The sequence below is a fragment of the Argentina anserina genome, chromosome 6 (assembly GCF_933775445.1).
Source record: "Argentina anserina chromosome 6, drPotAnse1.1, whole genome shotgun sequence".
Taxonomy (NCBI): Eukaryota; Viridiplantae; Streptophyta; class Magnoliopsida; order Rosales; family Rosaceae; genus Argentina; species Argentina anserina.
Window position 1 is genome coordinate 7,981,310 of NC_065877.1, and position 16,910 is coordinate 7,998,219.

At 37.3% G+C, this 16,910-nt stretch overlaps 3 protein-coding genes, 1 non-coding gene and 1 pseudogene across 4 annotated transcripts; all 5 read right to left on the reverse strand.

Moving 5' to 3' along the window:
* Nucleotides 1–235: 235 nt before the first annotated feature.
* Nucleotides 236–2,864, reverse strand: LOC126796794 (putative disease resistance protein RGA3; annotated as a pseudogene).
* A 1,250-nt stretch (nt 2,865–4,114) lies between these two features.
* LOC126796795 (uncharacterized) lies at nt 4,115–4,846 on the reverse strand. The gene has a single exon (XM_050523520.1). It carries the CDS (start codon nt 4,844–4,846, stop codon nt 4,115–4,117), a length of 732 nt encoding a protein of 243 aa, XP_050379477.1.
* A 2,100-nt stretch (nt 4,847–6,946) lies between these two features.
* On the reverse strand, nt 6,947–8,787 carry LOC126801153 (protein SODIUM POTASSIUM ROOT DEFECTIVE 1-like). Its single transcript, XM_050528621.1, has 3 exons — nt 8,007–8,787; nt 7,678–7,753; nt 6,947–7,558 (listed from the first exon to the last, which is right to left on the reverse strand). The coding sequence occupies exons 1-3, from the start codon at nt 8,664–8,666 to the stop codon at nt 7,377–7,379; spliced, it is 918 nt and encodes a 305-aa protein (XP_050384578.1). The 5' UTR covers nt 8,667–8,787; the 3' UTR covers nt 6,947–7,376.
* A 2,962-nt stretch (nt 8,788–11,749) lies between these two features.
* Nucleotides 11,750–15,083, reverse strand: LOC126801148 (UDP-glucuronic acid decarboxylase 1). Its single transcript, XM_050528616.1, has 7 exons — nt 14,317–15,083; nt 14,066–14,212; nt 13,899–13,978; nt 13,040–13,123; nt 12,856–12,930; nt 12,448–12,540; nt 11,750–12,235 (listed from the first exon to the last, which is right to left on the reverse strand). Exons 1-7 carry the CDS (start codon nt 14,903–14,905, stop codon nt 12,029–12,031), a joined length of 1,275 nt encoding a protein of 424 aa, XP_050384573.1. The 5' UTR covers nt 14,906–15,083; the 3' UTR covers nt 11,750–12,028.
* Nucleotides 15,084–15,698: 615 nt separating this feature from the next.
* Nucleotides 15,699–15,772, reverse strand: TRNAR-UCG (transfer RNA arginine (anticodon UCG)). Its single transcript has one exon. It is a non-coding gene; the product is annotated as a tRNA-Arg (tRNA).
* Nucleotides 15,773–16,910: the final 1,138 nt, after the last annotated feature.

Below are 16,910 nucleotides of genomic sequence, written 5' to 3' on the forward strand. Positions count from 1 at the left end.
CAAATTGGTGCTTAGTTTTGATTGTAAAGAAAAATTAGGATAAAGAACTAAACTACCTATACAATCTAAATCGAAACAACTCCACAAAATAACTTTTTCTTAATAAAACTAGAAGGTATACATTAATAAAATAGAAGCAAAGTTAAGTACTACTAATTAGAATCAACAAAAATCTACACAAAATATCCTACTAAATAGACTCAAAATATGTTTACTAACATAATAAAAGCACAATTTAGTACCTACTCAATAGAATAAAAACTTTCAACCCACTTATATCTATTTAATAGAATCAAAGAACTTATTATACCTAATGAGAAGAACCGAATGAAAACTTTACATATTTCGAATCACAAGTATTTATCGAATAGAAGGAAAATTGCATACATACCTAGGGCAGAGGTTCCAATTGATTTGAATCAAACACACATACCTACTGTCATACTGAGTATAGAAACACCAAACCATATTGAATAGAACTCAGAATAACATATCACTAACCGTACCCCTAATGAACAAATAGATATGTCGCCACCTACCAACTCCTTATTTGTGAATTTTGATCCACGTATACCACAAACTAAAACTACTAAATTGTATGATTAAAGTTGGAGCTATTGATATTGATAAACTATTAATCGATATGGATATCATGTTTTCCAATATATTTATATATAATTATATTGCAAAACTTCCTCTTACCCGGGTATTAATTTCAATTGCTTCAATTAAGGATGAGATTGAAATCAATACTAGATGCTTCGATTAAGAACATATTAATGGGAAAACGAATTTTGTTTAGGTTAGTGGCAAGTTTAGTAATTTTAAATAATAATATGTTTTTTTGTTCAACCCAAATTATTTATATTTTCTTTAGAGTTAAACCTAAATTATAGATATGGATAAACTTTAAATGTGGGTTTACTCTAAAAGAGGTGTACAAATTTTGGTGTATATTAAAATACCCCTTGATTTTATCATACTTTAACTAGAGGTCATCATCTAGCCCTTTGGCCCTAATCCACTCCACTCGATAGGGCCGAAGCCATGTCTGGTCCTCTTTTAGGGCGGACCGGTCCGACCCTTTCACAAATAGAATAGAATTAGGGTTGAGAAAATTAAACCTGCCCCTACCATTTGGCCCGGCCCTAAAAGCCCGGCCTATTTAGCCTTTATAGGGCCTTTTAATAATTAAAATTTTAAATATGTTTATTATATTTTATATACAATACACCTTATCATCTTTTGTAAATGATTTTATAAGTATTATTTGTTCTAGGTCCTTTTCGTGTGAGAAACAAAATCAATATTTTAAGTGATTTAGAGAGTTAATACATATATAAAACCAATTAAACTTACATTTATAAAAGTTGAAAGTTGAATTTAATGTATATATATATATATGCAAAATATAATTATATAAATAAAGAAAAATCTAGTAGTACGTACATGTTTAAACCAATAAACTAAATTAGAGGTATAAATCAAATTAAAATATTTATTTTTGTTAAACAAAATAAGGTCATGCTCGGCCTTTTTTTGTCCCAATTTAGTCTTATATCGGGAGGGCCGGCCCGACCCGCTCTTTTAACCATATAGGAATAGGCATTTAGGATGGGTAAGGATTTACATATTGAAACCTCAGCCCAACCATACCCGGCCCTAAAATTTGTTAACTAAAGTCAAGCCTGGCTGGCCCTAAATAAAATTAGGGTTAACGCCGGCGAGATGACCCATACTTTAACATCAATCTTTGGGAGCGGGCAAATTTTCAGAACGAAATATTTTATCATGTCAAAATAAATGTAATAATAGAAAGCTTCATCATAATTCATATAGATAATAAAACACACCTTTGCCACTAATGGTACACCTCCACACTTTTTTGGCAATATCCCTTCCAATTCTCTCTTGATCTTTGGGCATAGGATCACTTTGAACTGGAATTGCTCTGTCCCTCAGTATGAACCAACATTCATCGTCTGATAGTTTTTGCAAATCATGCCTCGGAAGAGTCTCTACCATTTTTGCAACTTTGTCATTGCGGGTTGTGACTATGATGCTGCTTTCTTGATTATCAGTGACTCCTAGCAAACAACTGACCAGATCGTCCCATTTTTGAGAGGTGTCATTCCAGACATCATCAAGAACAAGAAGATATCTTTTCTCTTTTAAGTTTTCTTTGATGATTCTACACATTGCACCTATGGATTGCACTCCAGCGCTCTCTGGTTTAAGCAACTCCAAAATCCCCCTTAAAATCGAATTGACTTCAAAAGGGGTGGATACACAAACCCATATTTTTTCTTGAAAGTGTTTGTTTATCTGATCATCATGGTACACAGATTTAGCCAAAGTTGTTTCCCTAATCCACCCATTCCCACAATGGCCATAACATTTAAAGTATTTTCATGTTTGTTGCTTGAGGTGGTCAAGGCTTTCACTATATCAGACACAACATCTTTCCTTCCGATGATTTTATCTTCATCTATATTAAAGCTGGGGTAGGTTTCCCTACTGCTTTTATCATATATTTTTTTCGATACAATACTGCTTTTATCGTCGGATGTTGTTGCTTATGAGCTTTGCCTAGCAACCAACCCAATAATACTTGCCATCTTGTTCAAATCATCAAAGGATGCGTTGACCTTCTTAATTTTATGTGCCATTCTAACACGAAATACAAAAGGATTGGAGAGGGAAAAGAAGTCTAAAACCTTTTTCTTCATCTGGTCTCGCAGTTACACCTTATGCCGGAGAAGCTCATATCCGTAGTCATCCAATAGATCATCAGCACGATGAAATATGCCTTCAAGATTCTTCAGCCACAGCTTCTCCCTGTTCTTGTCGCGAATGTCCCGCATCTCGCAGCATAGCTTCAAGCACGAGCAGGGACTCGCGTATCTTTGTTACTTCTGCATTGAATCCCCACACAAGATTGAACTCTTGACCGGCAAGTGAAGCCACTTTGGTCAGCATTTCTTGGGCAGCAAATGTTAGGATTTCAGCCATCGATCACTCTTCAACAGATTGAAGTGTCGAGACAAAGAAGTGATGAAAGAACAGAATTAATTGCGGAGTAAGTTGAAGAAACTAGAAGGGGGTGAAAATATGATATCTGCCTTATGAACTTTAGATTTTGGGCTGATGATTATATACATAGTGGTACGTGTAGAATCTCATTCTATACCTGTTTCATACTTCACCAGTAAATTAAGATGTTCGTAATACAAAGTGCTGGTAGCCATCACGCCAGGTATCAAGCTTGTCGGTATTGTCAAATCTGTTAGACCCTCCTCACTAAGAATCCTAATTACCTCGACGTCACGCATGCATGGGCCAAAGTAGCACAATACACAGGCATGAACGATAAAACTGGGACCTAAAAACTATCTACATACCAACAGAAAAAATCTATGGCTTGGTTTTGTTTTTAATTTTTTTTCTAACTCCCTCTCTATAGACACAAGTACGTTGATGAATGCATGGTGCGCATATGAGATATTGAAGGCATCACCCCGCCTCATTCACAAACAGTAATGTCTGCCAGAACGGGTATATAGAGACTCGACCTCTATTGACAATGGCATTTCGACAATTCGATCTGTGTTGTAATCATGTTCACTTTTGTTAATTCTAAGTACACCACCACTACACTATATATCAATTAACTTATGCCAGCGAGCTAGTGAATGAAACTCTCAATCTAAATGCAATTCTGCTTCGACGCATATAGGGCGTATCTACACCACATGGCAATAACATGCATGTAGGCAAATAAGAGAGGATTTTATCAGAAGACATCCAACAATCACATAGAAGAGCTAATTAAGGAAATAACTTAATTCAGAAATCACTCGGAACACGAGTTTTAAGAAATATAGATTAATCCAGAAATCACTAACCAAACTAACTTAAAAGACATAACAACCATTTGCCAAAACAAACTAGAGTTGATAGATAAGAGTGTACATTATTTTGAATCGAAAACCACCTGAAAACTCACCAAGCAAAATAAGAGCTAATATGATAGAGATAGTTTTTAAGGGCACTTAGTAATAAGCATAAATACCTCCGCACCACCCGCCAAACTTCAAATCCGTCCTTCCATGCTTCAAATATCAAAGGGTCCATTCGGATCGAGTTGTTTCAACAGTTCCATATAAGTAAGATACAAAACCCGATCTTTAGCACCGGTCCTGTGATTCTTGGTGTGCTTGCAGAAGTACTTCAAATCATTGAGTTTGCAACATCCGATCAATTGACCCAAGCACAAGAAAAGCCAATTGATCGACCTCTTCTTGCCAATCACAGGCTTCACACAAGTTGTTTGACCACATAACTTGCAATCCGGGAGTATGGGATTCATCCAAACATCAGGTGCCCTATCACGCATTGCGCTCTTGTTTTGGTACACATAAGTCGCCAATTGTCCGAACTTTTGTTCAAGATCGTACTCAATCTCATACTTTTGATCACACTTTTTGCATTGAACCATACCTCTGATTTTGTTGATGCCATTAGAAAACAGATGATGAAGAGAGTACACATGGGCACGCCTCGTGGTAGCCCAAGGGTATGGGGCAGGTATGTCTTCAGTCTGCCCTTCTCTTAGGATTTGTGTTGGAGTTCGACGGGTTCGGGTCATGTTGCAAGGCAATGCCACTGAAGCAGTGTGAGAATTCAGAGGACCTACTCCAAGTAAATTAATTATCGGCTCAAATTGAGACGAGGAAGACACTAAAGGTGGAGACTGTTGAGTTGGTCTAGTTGAACTACATGCGGTGGAGAGTTGAAGGGTAAGGTGCTCATCTCTGATGTCGTTAAAAGGCATGGAGATATCCATGTTGAGCAGTACGGTTTTTATTTCTACAGTTTCAGAATTTGAAGAGTCCAAGAGGTAAGGATTAATAGCATAATTTGAGGAAGATAAACTGAGCCAAGACAACAGAATGAAGGGTAGACAGAGCGATTTTGAAGGCTGGAGTGTAGTTTCAAACGTCAAGTGATGAGAGGACTCTTCATTTCAAATCTCGGGAAAAGGATAAATTTAAGACTTGCACACTTATTAGTGTTTATCCGAATTAGTTGTTGGGATTTAACAAGAAAATATAAATAAATCGTAAAGAACAAAACTAATTAAAAGTCGGAACAGGGTTTGAAAACCCTAATCTTCTATCTTCTATCTTCTATTAATAAATTCAGACGGGAAGTTTTATAGTTAAATTTTTGAACTTCCTAAAATACCCACGGCTTATTAATTTCTAAATTTTATCTGAATATGGTGTTAAGGGTAGGATTATAATTTATAAATTATAAATGTGAAAAGAAAGAAAGAGGATTTATACATAGAGAAAAATAAGGAGAAAGTCATCATGCAATTCAGTCCAAATAAATAATAACTATCAACTATTGTGAAGATAATTACCTAAACTTCCCACTCTCAGTTTATTTTTTTCATCAAATATTTTTTTTGTTTTTTAGAAAAGAAAAAAACAAATGATAACATAAACGAAGTGTGTGTCATGAGACTGGTACTTCATAATTAAAAATAATAATAGAATCTACGTAATCTAAACTAATCATTATAGGATATGAAATAAAACCAAGCACAATATACAAAAAATAGGGTAAGAACTAAACAAAATAGGATATGACATAAAATATAGAGATTCTTGTATGTACGGCGTGTATGGTACACGACGCCATCTTAGCCATTGAAAATAATTTATATTCAGGGCTCATCGTGCATTTATATGATTTACTCTAATCTAGGTCGTTCAAAATGTATGTGAAAATACACGCCGTATACTGAAGATACTCTGCCTAAAATAATCTGAATAATCAATACAGGAAAATTAATCATCGAAGCTTGTATATTCACATTGCCATGGAATTTGGAAAACATATGGGAAAGATCAGCTGTCAGCATAACAGTTTCCTTTATGAGCAATTTGACCATCACCAATGAATAATATTAATATCTCTATAAAATGTTTCTATTTCAGTTTCAGTATATTGTCTCATATATTACAAAGGGGTAAAACTGTAAAAGAGGATTTTAAAATCATAGAGATAAAATCATAAAAAAGTCATGAAACTATGAGTAATTATTCTGTGTACTCGTCACATCACGTGACATTGTCATGTGGTGTACCCAGTCAATCATATTACGACATGGTATAATTAACATGCACGCAGTGAAAATGACAAAAGTTTATTTACATATAAGAACCAATAAAAAACAATCACAGTAAAAAATAGACAAATAACATTAAAGGGTACGCTATGTAGGATATGTGACGGGTATATATAATAATTTCTCCGAAACTATAACTAGAACTACCCTTGTTAGTTGATACCTTTTTTTGGTCAACAAGGTTGAAGATCTAATGTAGTCGAAATAAATCTCTTCCATGAAACCTCAAGGCTAAGATTTTGGAAGTGATAACATAAAATTATATCTGCTTACATCAGTCCGAGTCAATAGCTGGAGTAACGTTAAAAAATGTACCTATTCAGAGAATACTGAGGACAAAATTTTACTGAGAAACTACCGAGCCTCTTTTGATTTACCAAGCTAGAGACTGATTTAACCGTCGTATGATTTCTTTTCCTTTTGGCAATATGTACTTGTAGAATTGCCCTTGCATGGTGCATTACTTCACTATTGGCATGGCATGTTGTCCTCTCACCCCATTTACTTCATACCATGTGCGACCTCTTTATGTGTCAATATCAACTAAATAGAACAACAAGGAGCATTTTGTTCTTATTACTAACCAAAAACTGGCTCGCTTATCCCATTCAAATCTGAAACCCCTTGAACTAAGGGCATGGTCCTTGAGCCAGCGACCCAGAAGGTTACGATTTTATTTTGATTATCTAAGAACCTTTTTTGAGGATAACAAACTGGTAAATACATACAGACAAAAAACTGAATAGCTTTTAGGAAGCACAAAGGCATGGCATGCAGTAGTATTAAACAACAAACATGGGGAATTGATTACAATAGAACAGAATAGCTCATAGCTAAGCAGACTTCTAATTTGTTGGATGGTTCCTCAAAGACTCAATTTTTTCTTAACAAAAGGTCCCAAACCATAGCAAAGTTCAAAAACAAAGTGAACTTTAGCTAGCTAGCTTCTGCCACTCAAGTTCCTAGTTAATTCATACTAACTAAGCAGCTACAGAATCACCATTTAAAAAAAAAAACAGCTACAGAATCTGGTTCTTCCACCCATGCTAACAGTGCATTTACACTAGATTAATCAGTTTTTAATTCACATGCAAACCTTAACATTACAATACTCTTCCCCAAGTTTTTGTCCTTCTCTTCTCTTCTCTCTCTTTCTTGCATCACCTCTTGCACTGTGTTAATTGTTGGCCTTTAGTTGGGTAGGACAAGGTGCTGGTGAGGCAGATGGGGTTGTAGACACAGTAGGCCAAAATTGAGCATTCTTCACCTTTGAGACGCTTGCAAGAACACTTACAGGGGTTACATCTCCCATTACAGTCACCTTCTTTGCTGCAAAGTCTATGTTGAAAGATGTCACTCCTGCTCACAAAGTTATCAACAAATTTTATTTATTCCAGGTTAATGAAGTAGCTAGCTTTAATCTTGTAAGACTTTGAATGATTAATGATAAATCATAAGAAAAAATAGTAGGTACGTACCTTCCATTCTTGATAGATGCTTTCTCAGTTTTCCTTCACAGCCTTTGCAGTGCAGTGACACCCTTAACACTACAACCTGCAAACCATCATCATCAAATTATGAAAAGAAATGTCACAAGGTGGATTCAGACAATTCATGAGATTGGTTCTTGTCTGAATGTGTGATTAAGACTTAAGATTAATCTCTCCACCTAACTAATTAACTACACTGTAAGGCAAAAGAACATTACCCTTAATACAAAGTTCCAAACTAACATGTATATCATACATGAAGATCAGTTTTCTGAGATTCAAGATAAATAAAAATAGTAAAAAAAAATTGTGCAAACCTGGTTGGAGGGAGGTGAAGGAAGTTTTGACAAAGATGAGGAAGAGCTTGCTGAAGAAGCGGATTCATATTCTTGCTGCTTATTCATCCCTTTGTTTCGGTTCTCCTTGTCTCCAACCGGAACCAATGCCGAAACTGGTTCATAATCCGGTAACCCTTCGAAGAACACCTTGTCACTTAAAAGGTATCTAGATGATCCAGGAGGAGTAATACTACTGATAAGATCAACTGGCTCAGCAGAGCTCTTCCTAACAACACTTCCACTTGGAACAGAAGAGTACTTCTTAACATTATCATCAGACGGCATCTTACCATTGGAAGAAGTACTCTTCCTCTTTTGCTCATATTTTTCTTTTGAGAAGCTCACAATCTTTTTCTTGCACTGATCACTGCTTGTCTTTGAAGATGAGGAGTTTTTCTTGCACTTCTGGAGTTGATGGTAGGTTTTGGGATTGATAGGGGGGTGAGAATAGCAAGGAGGATTGATAAATCTAGTACTAGTACTTGATCTTCTTGAATCTTGGATAATGGGATTGTGGCGATCGATGGCTCGACCACCAAGTTGGATGACTGATGAGGAAGAAGAGGCTTGATCCATACTGAAACATATGGCTGTTGAAGCTTGTGATGCACAGAAGATATCGATGCCTTTCAGCTTCATGTTGATAATGATGACACTATAGGAGTAATAGTGGTATACAGAATCTGCATAAAAGGGTGAGAGAGAGAGAGAGAGAGAGAGAGAGCTTGAAGCTTACTCTAGTAGATAAAGCTAGGGGAATTCAAAAATGATTACATAGTTTGTAGATTCCAAGCAAATTAGAGAATAATATAATTATTCATAATATAGTATAATAATTAAGATATGATTTAAGTATACATGATATAGAGCACCAAGCCACCAAGCCAATATTGTTATAAGATTATGGAGTTTGCATCCATTATATTCAACTCTTTAAAACTGTTTACCAGCAGAAATTTATCTCTGCATTGATAATTCTCAAACAATAATGATAAAATATTGGGATCCTCCAGTTGAAGGGTCCATGCACATGTTATTGAGACTGATGTGAAAGCTGAGTGTCTTAGCACAGTAGAGGAAACCTGGGATTTACTTTTTCATGGCAGATGTCTAGCCAGATCAATAAGACAGTAAAAATGGAGGAAGAAAACAAATGCAGTTGAAGAAGCGAAGTGGGGCAACATTTTCTTTCTCAATACAGCAGCCTACCATTGCAGAAAGTGATCTTTATGATTTGCATCTAACTTTTCTGTACGTGGATTTAAAGGATGAAAATGATGTGTAGTAAGTGCCTTCTCCCTATTTTCTATGTCAATGTGATCACCAACGGCATTAGAAATACAATTTCAACATCTTCACCTAGCTTTCATTCTTTGATGAAGCCATTTGCAATTTAAGTTCCATCTAAAAGTGCATCTTTCAAGAAATATGGAAGGTATGGAGTCGTATTCTCCAATCACTCTTGCCCAAATCACGTTTCTTTTCCGACAATGAAGAACACTGTCATACTCTAATCTAATTATCAACTACAGAGAGTTGAACTAAATGTCATACATCCAATTACCTGAAACTTATATCAAATTAAACAAGCTTTGTGAGTTGTGTTGGAGAGTTCAAGCACAAGAAGTCCGATTTTACAGCTATGACATTGCAGATGTCGGTGTGTAATACAATACAAGGTAGATTTGAAACTCTAGGTAGTATATTTTACTACAAGTAATTGCGGGATTCAGTCAGATACCATGTTGCACACTAGCACTAATATATATGTGTGTGTATTTAAACAGAGCATTTCAGATGAAATGCAAATAAAATAGCATGAATTGTGCACATATTTTTTTTTGGAGCAAGCGTAGAGAGGAACAAGGTCTTCCTATGGAAATTTATTGAAAGAGCTTGGAGAAGAGTGGAGCCAGTGCCCGTGCCATTTGCGTAGAATGCGTTTCCCTTACGATTATATATACAGGTTGGTGGATTTAATATAAAACACATCCTGCACAGGATGCCCAATAAATCAATGGTGGGTTCTGTGTTCATTGTTGGCTTGTTGGGCATGCATGCCCTACAAATTCATATTCACGCTTAAGAGCAAAAACCAACTTTGTCCTCGAGTACAGTTTCAGTTTTTTAGAGGGAACATAGGTCAGTACATCACCAACGGCATTGTCTTGGGAGATAAGGTTCCAAGATCTTTCTTTCGGAGGTGAAAAGAAAACTACACTGATTTCAGTGGTTTGGTTGCTCATGTACAGCCAACGGTCAATATATTACTGAAACGTCCGAGTGCCAGTACTGAACATGTATCAATACACCGTCATTAATTCAGTAATATATTGTTTGTGGGAGACGGAAATTTCTTTTGCTAGTGTTATATGTTCAACTAATTTGATACATTTCAGTGATTTCACCGGACATGCTTGTTCTTAAGCACAAGGAAATATCAAATGCAATTACCTTGCAAGTTGCAACACAACTTTTGGCTATGCTACAAGGAACTAAAGGCAGAAGGTTCATCACAGACGTTTCTAAGAAGCTCGATCCATCATTCCATCAACCATGTATACCAGCAAATGGAACAGAGATTTGTTAGGAAAGCTTTCCAGAGATATTTATCAACCAATTATTTAAATTCCTCGTGGGGAATACATTCTGCCAGCAGATCACAAAGCCATTTGGAATTCTTTCTTTCTTTTCTCTGTCGATGGAGGAGACACAAAGCTAGTCACTCTCTTTCTCTAGGAACCACTGATCGATATCAAATTCTACTTGGCAAGCTCATAGAATCAGATGCTTGTTAATGGCTTTTTACCATTCATATTCTTGCTCCCTTTATCCCCGGCCTACCTTGCACTTTCACCACTATGAGTTCCATATGTGAACGTTTCATTTTTTGTTATTTCCGGGACTTTATGTGGTGGAAGAATAACAAGGGGAGTCTTTACCTGTTTGCTTCTGGTCTAAGATTTTTATTTAGTTATATACTTCTTATCAACTTATGCTATTGGTTCTGCGATCCTGCAATCCTCCAGCTTCTACGTTTTGTGTTACTGTAATATTCAACGAAATGAATAGAATTCACCTCTTCATATACCCGTGAACGAAAAGAGAAATGAATTCTTCTGTATAATTCTAACCAAAATGATCGATATTGTACACTGTCAAGTGTCAACTGACATGTATTTCATTAACTTGAATGTTTCTGTAATAGTTTAACTCTATAAGGTCCGAGTTTGCTCCTTCCTTAAGATTTGGTATAAAGAGATAGAACTCATAGTATACCCATCAAAAGGAAAGGTCGAAACAAATAAACTTTTTTTGGCTTAGCTTCTAGTTCGGCAAAACTGTTGCAACCAGACTCCCAGCTGACACGAAATTTGATTTAAATCAATTCTAAATATTGATAGTGAGAATGTACGTTTTGAACTTGTGTTCATAGATTCCATGTCCAACACATAATTCCTTCATCCTGATAGAACCCTAAACTTGCTCAAGGAAAAATCTTGGTGATGCCCAAATTGAAGCAGGTTCTGAAGAACCAAGTCAATTCTCTATTTTAGAAATGGCTGAATCCGCTCAACTTAAAAAGTGTCCATGAATAATCAATCACACCTTGTTTGTGTTACAATATCATGTGGAAATTTATCAGTCCCTATTCCAAAACAAGTCCGGCAATTTCGGTGTGAAAAAAAATTTAGAATAAAACTTTGTGGACATAGAAGCACTTTCCTTTCAAGACACCAAAACTGTGGACAAATAATTGAGGATTACATTCCACCACCACAATTTTGTGACAGAAACAGTGGTCAAAATTGTTATCAAACTCTAGTGATTGTAGATTTTGTGCACATCAAGCACTGTGGGAAACATTAGATACATCTTCCTAACATTGCATTTTGCTAGAATTGCCGGGTAATGTAAGTTGAGGATGACAAAAATAAACGAATGAATCAAGATACAGCCATGCTTCACACTATACATACTGGTTGTTGTTTCGTTAATAATTAATTCCCTTTTCCTTCATCCTCATTTAAAATGCGATTCTGGAAATCACTCACCATTAGAGGCAGGCCCTCCCTCAGTGATATTTTTGGCTCCCAGTTCAGCAACTCCTTTGCTTTGCCAATATCAGGTTTCCTCATATGTGGATCATCAGCAGTATTTGGCTTAAATTCTATTGTCGCACTTGAATCAATTGTTTCTTTCACAACCTGGTTCAATCAGAGCAAAGAGAATACTTGAGCATTCTTTTGTAGATCTCTCTCCATTTGAAACCAAGAGAACAATCAAGGATATAAGGGAGAACAACATTAATAATGCTCAAGCACAATTACCATCCAAGTACTTTAGAGCTTTTCGGTAGTGTAAATGGAGGATAAGAAAAAAAATAATGAAGATTGCAGATGAGTCAAGTAAATCATACCTCAGCAAGCTCTAGCATGGTAAATTCCCCAGGATTTCCCAGGTTGAAAGGCCCCACATGTTCACCATCCATCAATGCCACCAGACCGTTTACCTATTGTGGAAAATAAGTGTTTCACATCATTTAATCATTTGACGGGTCAATCTGTTTCAGGTGATAACCCTTTGACATACAATTTTACAGGAAATAAATAGAAATGTCTGCGGTTTTTCAGCTCAGGGTCTTAATTTTAACTGAAAACTGATGATCATAGAATCAATGTTACCAGGCAAATAACATAGATGCTTCAAAGAATTTGTCATAGCATGCAAGTCCCAAGCAAAACTGTAAATCTGGGCTTCTGCTAACGCTCCAGAGGAAAAAGCAACTACACAAAGGGAGAAAGAAAAAGAGAAATGACTTCCATACCAAATCAGAGACATATTGGAAGCTTCGGGTTTGTTTACCATCACCATACACAGTCAATGGCTGTTTGCGGATAGCCTATGCATAGCACCCACAGTAATCAGTAAACATATGTGATAATCACAATTGACAAACACCCAATACAATTGTCGTGAATCATGCACAACAAAATCAGTGAGTAACTGACCTGAGCAACAAAATTGCTGACAACACGCCCATCATCCAAACACATACGTGGCCCATATGTATTAAAAATTCGAGCAATACGAACCTGAAAAGAGAAAGCCATATGTGAGTCTGACAGTCAAGCTATTGGGATTTGGGAACGAACACTTGGAAGTCTTTCAAAACCATTTAAATAAAACAATGTGTGTAAGAGCGAGCAATATTATGACTTGTACACCCTGGTCTACAACTTGAAAGTGAATCTAATCCAAGGTGAAATTTGGCATTACCATAAACTTCAAGCAATCAAACCAGGGAAGCACAAACAACTGAGCTACCTTTCATACCTAATTTTTTTATAAAATCTAGGCTCGTCTCTTGTTTGCAAACCTCTATAAGAACCTTCGTGAGCATGCAAAAGGATAACCCTTTTTCATTCACACTCAATACAGCCGTACAGTAACTCAAGACTATGCCATAATTAAAAGATACATTGAACAAAAAAGAAGAAGAAAAAAAGATAAGTTATGTCCAAACTTTTTAACTTATAAATCATTTTCTTTAGATCAATACATAACACCAACTCTTATGAAGCTTCTTCTCAAAAAAAAAAAAGGTCTTATGGAGCTGTTAGAGCTCACAAAGCAAGCTGAAAAAGGACAGTAACATACCGATAGAACAAACTAATAACACTAGATTAATAACACGACAGAATCTGAAGGTTAAACTGGTATGAAGCAAAGATTGGAGATTTAAATTTCAATTAGACATTCCAAATATGATAGAACCATTGAGACTATAAAAAGACACATACGCCATTTTACACCAAGTTATAAATCACAATATGATAAAACCAATATGAGAATGAAATCTTGAGTTACCTCAACACCTGCACCTCGATGATAATCCATTGCCAGTGTCTCTGCCGTCCTCTTTCCTTCATCATAACAACTCCTCTCACCTACGCATAACGAAGCGAAGCGCGTACACATTAAGCAGCACAACAATGTACTCTACAGATATAAAAATCCGACAGCTGGTAACACACCTATAGGATTGACATTTCCCCAGTAAGTCTCCTTCTGAGGATGCTCCAGCGGATCACCATAGACCTCACTGGTACTAGTGAGCAAAAACCGCGCCCCAATTCGCTTCGCAAGGCCAAGCATGTTAAGCGTCCCCATCACATTGGTCTTGTGAATCACAGTCAAGGTAAACAAAACAAACATTTCTCCAAAATGCCGAAAAAATTAATCCCAAATTAAAATAACTGAATTAACAGAATTATAGAAGAGGATATGATTGTCTTGACCGGATTGTACTTGTAGTGCACAGGCGAGGCCGGGCAGGCCAGGTGGTAGATCTGATCAACCTCCAACAGAATGGGCTCAACGACGTCGTGCCTTATGAGCTCGAATCTCGGATCGCCGAAATGATGGACCACATTCTCCTTCCTGCCGGTGAAGAAATTGTCGATGACGATCACATCGTTGCCTCGGGAGAGTAATTTGTCGACGAGGTGGGAGCCGACGAAGCCGGCGCCGCCGGTGACGACGACGCGGAGCCTGCGCTTGCCGAGGCCGGCGGGGACGCGGGCGGCGTTGTTGCGGAGGGGGGAGGAGAAGGAGGAGACGGAGCGGTGGAGGGAGGGGTTGGGGTCGGAGGGGGAGAGGCGGGAGAGAGTGGGCTGGAGGATGAAGAAGGTGGAGCCGATGAGAATGCCGACGAGGATGAAGAGGAGGCGTTGCTCTTTGAAGATGTAGTTGATGGATCTGGGGAGGGAGCGAGGGTGCTTCAAGGATTTGGGGGAGTAGGAGGAGGCCAGGGAGGTTGGGATCTCTTCGTCCCTCCTGTGGTTCACGCTCGATTGCTTGTGTAGCTGTTTCATGCTTCGACCACGATTCTTCCTCCTTCTTCGCTTCTTGTTCTGAGAAGAATTAGAGATGGCTGGTGCTGATGGTGATGGAGTGAAGCAGCTGCGAATTTAATGAAAAGGAAGGAGGAATCAGATCATGGTGTAAGGGGGGAGGAGGAGGGTCTGTTTCAGAGACAGAGAGAGAGAGAGAGAGAGAGAGAGAGAGAGGTAGTTAGTTATGGGAGGATAATGAGATCGGGGCTTTTGGAGGAGTAATTTGGAAGGCATTTGCTTTTTTGCTCACAACCGCGAGTGTAGCCCAACTCTCTGCTCCATATTCTTTCTTCTATTCCGACATTTTGTTTCAATAAGTTTGCGTGTCTGAATATGTGTCACTTTTTTTTTTGTTCTTTGGCTAAAAAAATGCGTCACTAATTTGGAATACTAAACTTATAATAAGGTAACACGAGAAATCAAAGACTCATATCGAGCTATTTAGCTTCTTTTAAAAAAAAAACATGATTCTAGATAATCCTAAATCCCCATGAGCACAATTATTTGTTGAGCCTTCAACTCTCCAAAACGAGCTCGGAAAGCACCCAACCGTGATAACATGAAACCCAACTCTCTGAACATTCCGTCTTATTAAAAGTGAAAATTTGTGTTGAGGAGTGAAGACAATGAAAAAGTAAATCCTAACAGCCATGACAATGAGAAATACATATAAGTGGGCCTTAGAAGGCTCAAACCTTGTAGGCTGAAAAAAACAAACAAACGATGACGACAATGTCTATGTAGATGAGACAAAAAAATTGAAATCAAATATCGACCACAGTGGGAGTCGAACCCACGACCTTTTGATCCGAAGTCAAACGCGCTAATCCACTGCGCTATGCGGTCTACTTGGTACAATGCTTCCCGGCACTCTAATTTTCCTTTGCTAAAATAAGTTGGATTATCTTCCTCATGTCTTCACGTAAATCTCAGGGTGGATCTTAATCAACAAAAATGCATATATTGCCATGCATGCTCACGACCATGTATAAAATAATCTGGATCTGCAATGCTACATGAGTATAAACATACATATACTGTATATTTCGGGATTTGACGTGGGCCGAAAAACACGAGTGTTCTCTTCGAATCATCGCAATCACAGTATCTCACGTTCTCACTTTGCAGGCACATATTCACCTGACTTGTATAATGAATTTGTACATGTATTTTCACTTTCAGCTAGCTTTTGTAGAGTTGGAATTTGTTGCCCAGTTCGTTTGGTTCTACTGAGTATTTTCTCCTTTTATTCAGTAAGTAGCGATGTATATATAAATACTTCTCTACTTTTGCTTGTCTACAAAAATGACTATACGTGAGCGGCTTCGTAGTCGACGGTCTCGGCCATTTTCCGATGGCACGGTCTGCAGAAGTGCAGATGTATTGGTTAATGGCAAGCATCCTGCTTGGCTGCCCAGAGCATTCTTTTATTGGGTCTGGCCGTCTGGGTCAATGTTATTTTGGGCCTGGGCTTTCAAGTAAGCCTCCTAATGCACACTTTTGCATTCGTTTTCGGGATTACGTAGAACACTTGCGTAAATTCTAAATATGTAAAAGACATGTTTCTTATGTGCCCCTAACATTGTCTTGATAATGTAACAATTGCATCTAGGTTTTTGTATGGTACCCTACCATGACTTGATATTTCATGTCAGTTTTAGACTTTCCTGGCCGTGCAATCACCTAGATTTGATTATATTAAAGGCTTGAAATCCTCTCTAAAATAAATATCTAAAAGGATGTATCAGTTTTTGAATATCTGATCGCAGCACAAATCGAGTGGTTGGAATTTCATCTAATTAGAAGTTACGATATTTTTGATCTATTTTGACTTTGATTTCTGATGTATTGATTATCAATTTTTTTAATCCTATATCAAACTTGATTTAGAAATGTTTGGTGAAGCAAAGATAGAAGCGCATTATGATCACAGTATTGTTTATTTCAAGGCTATCATGTCCTGTAATCATCTAATTTCAGAACA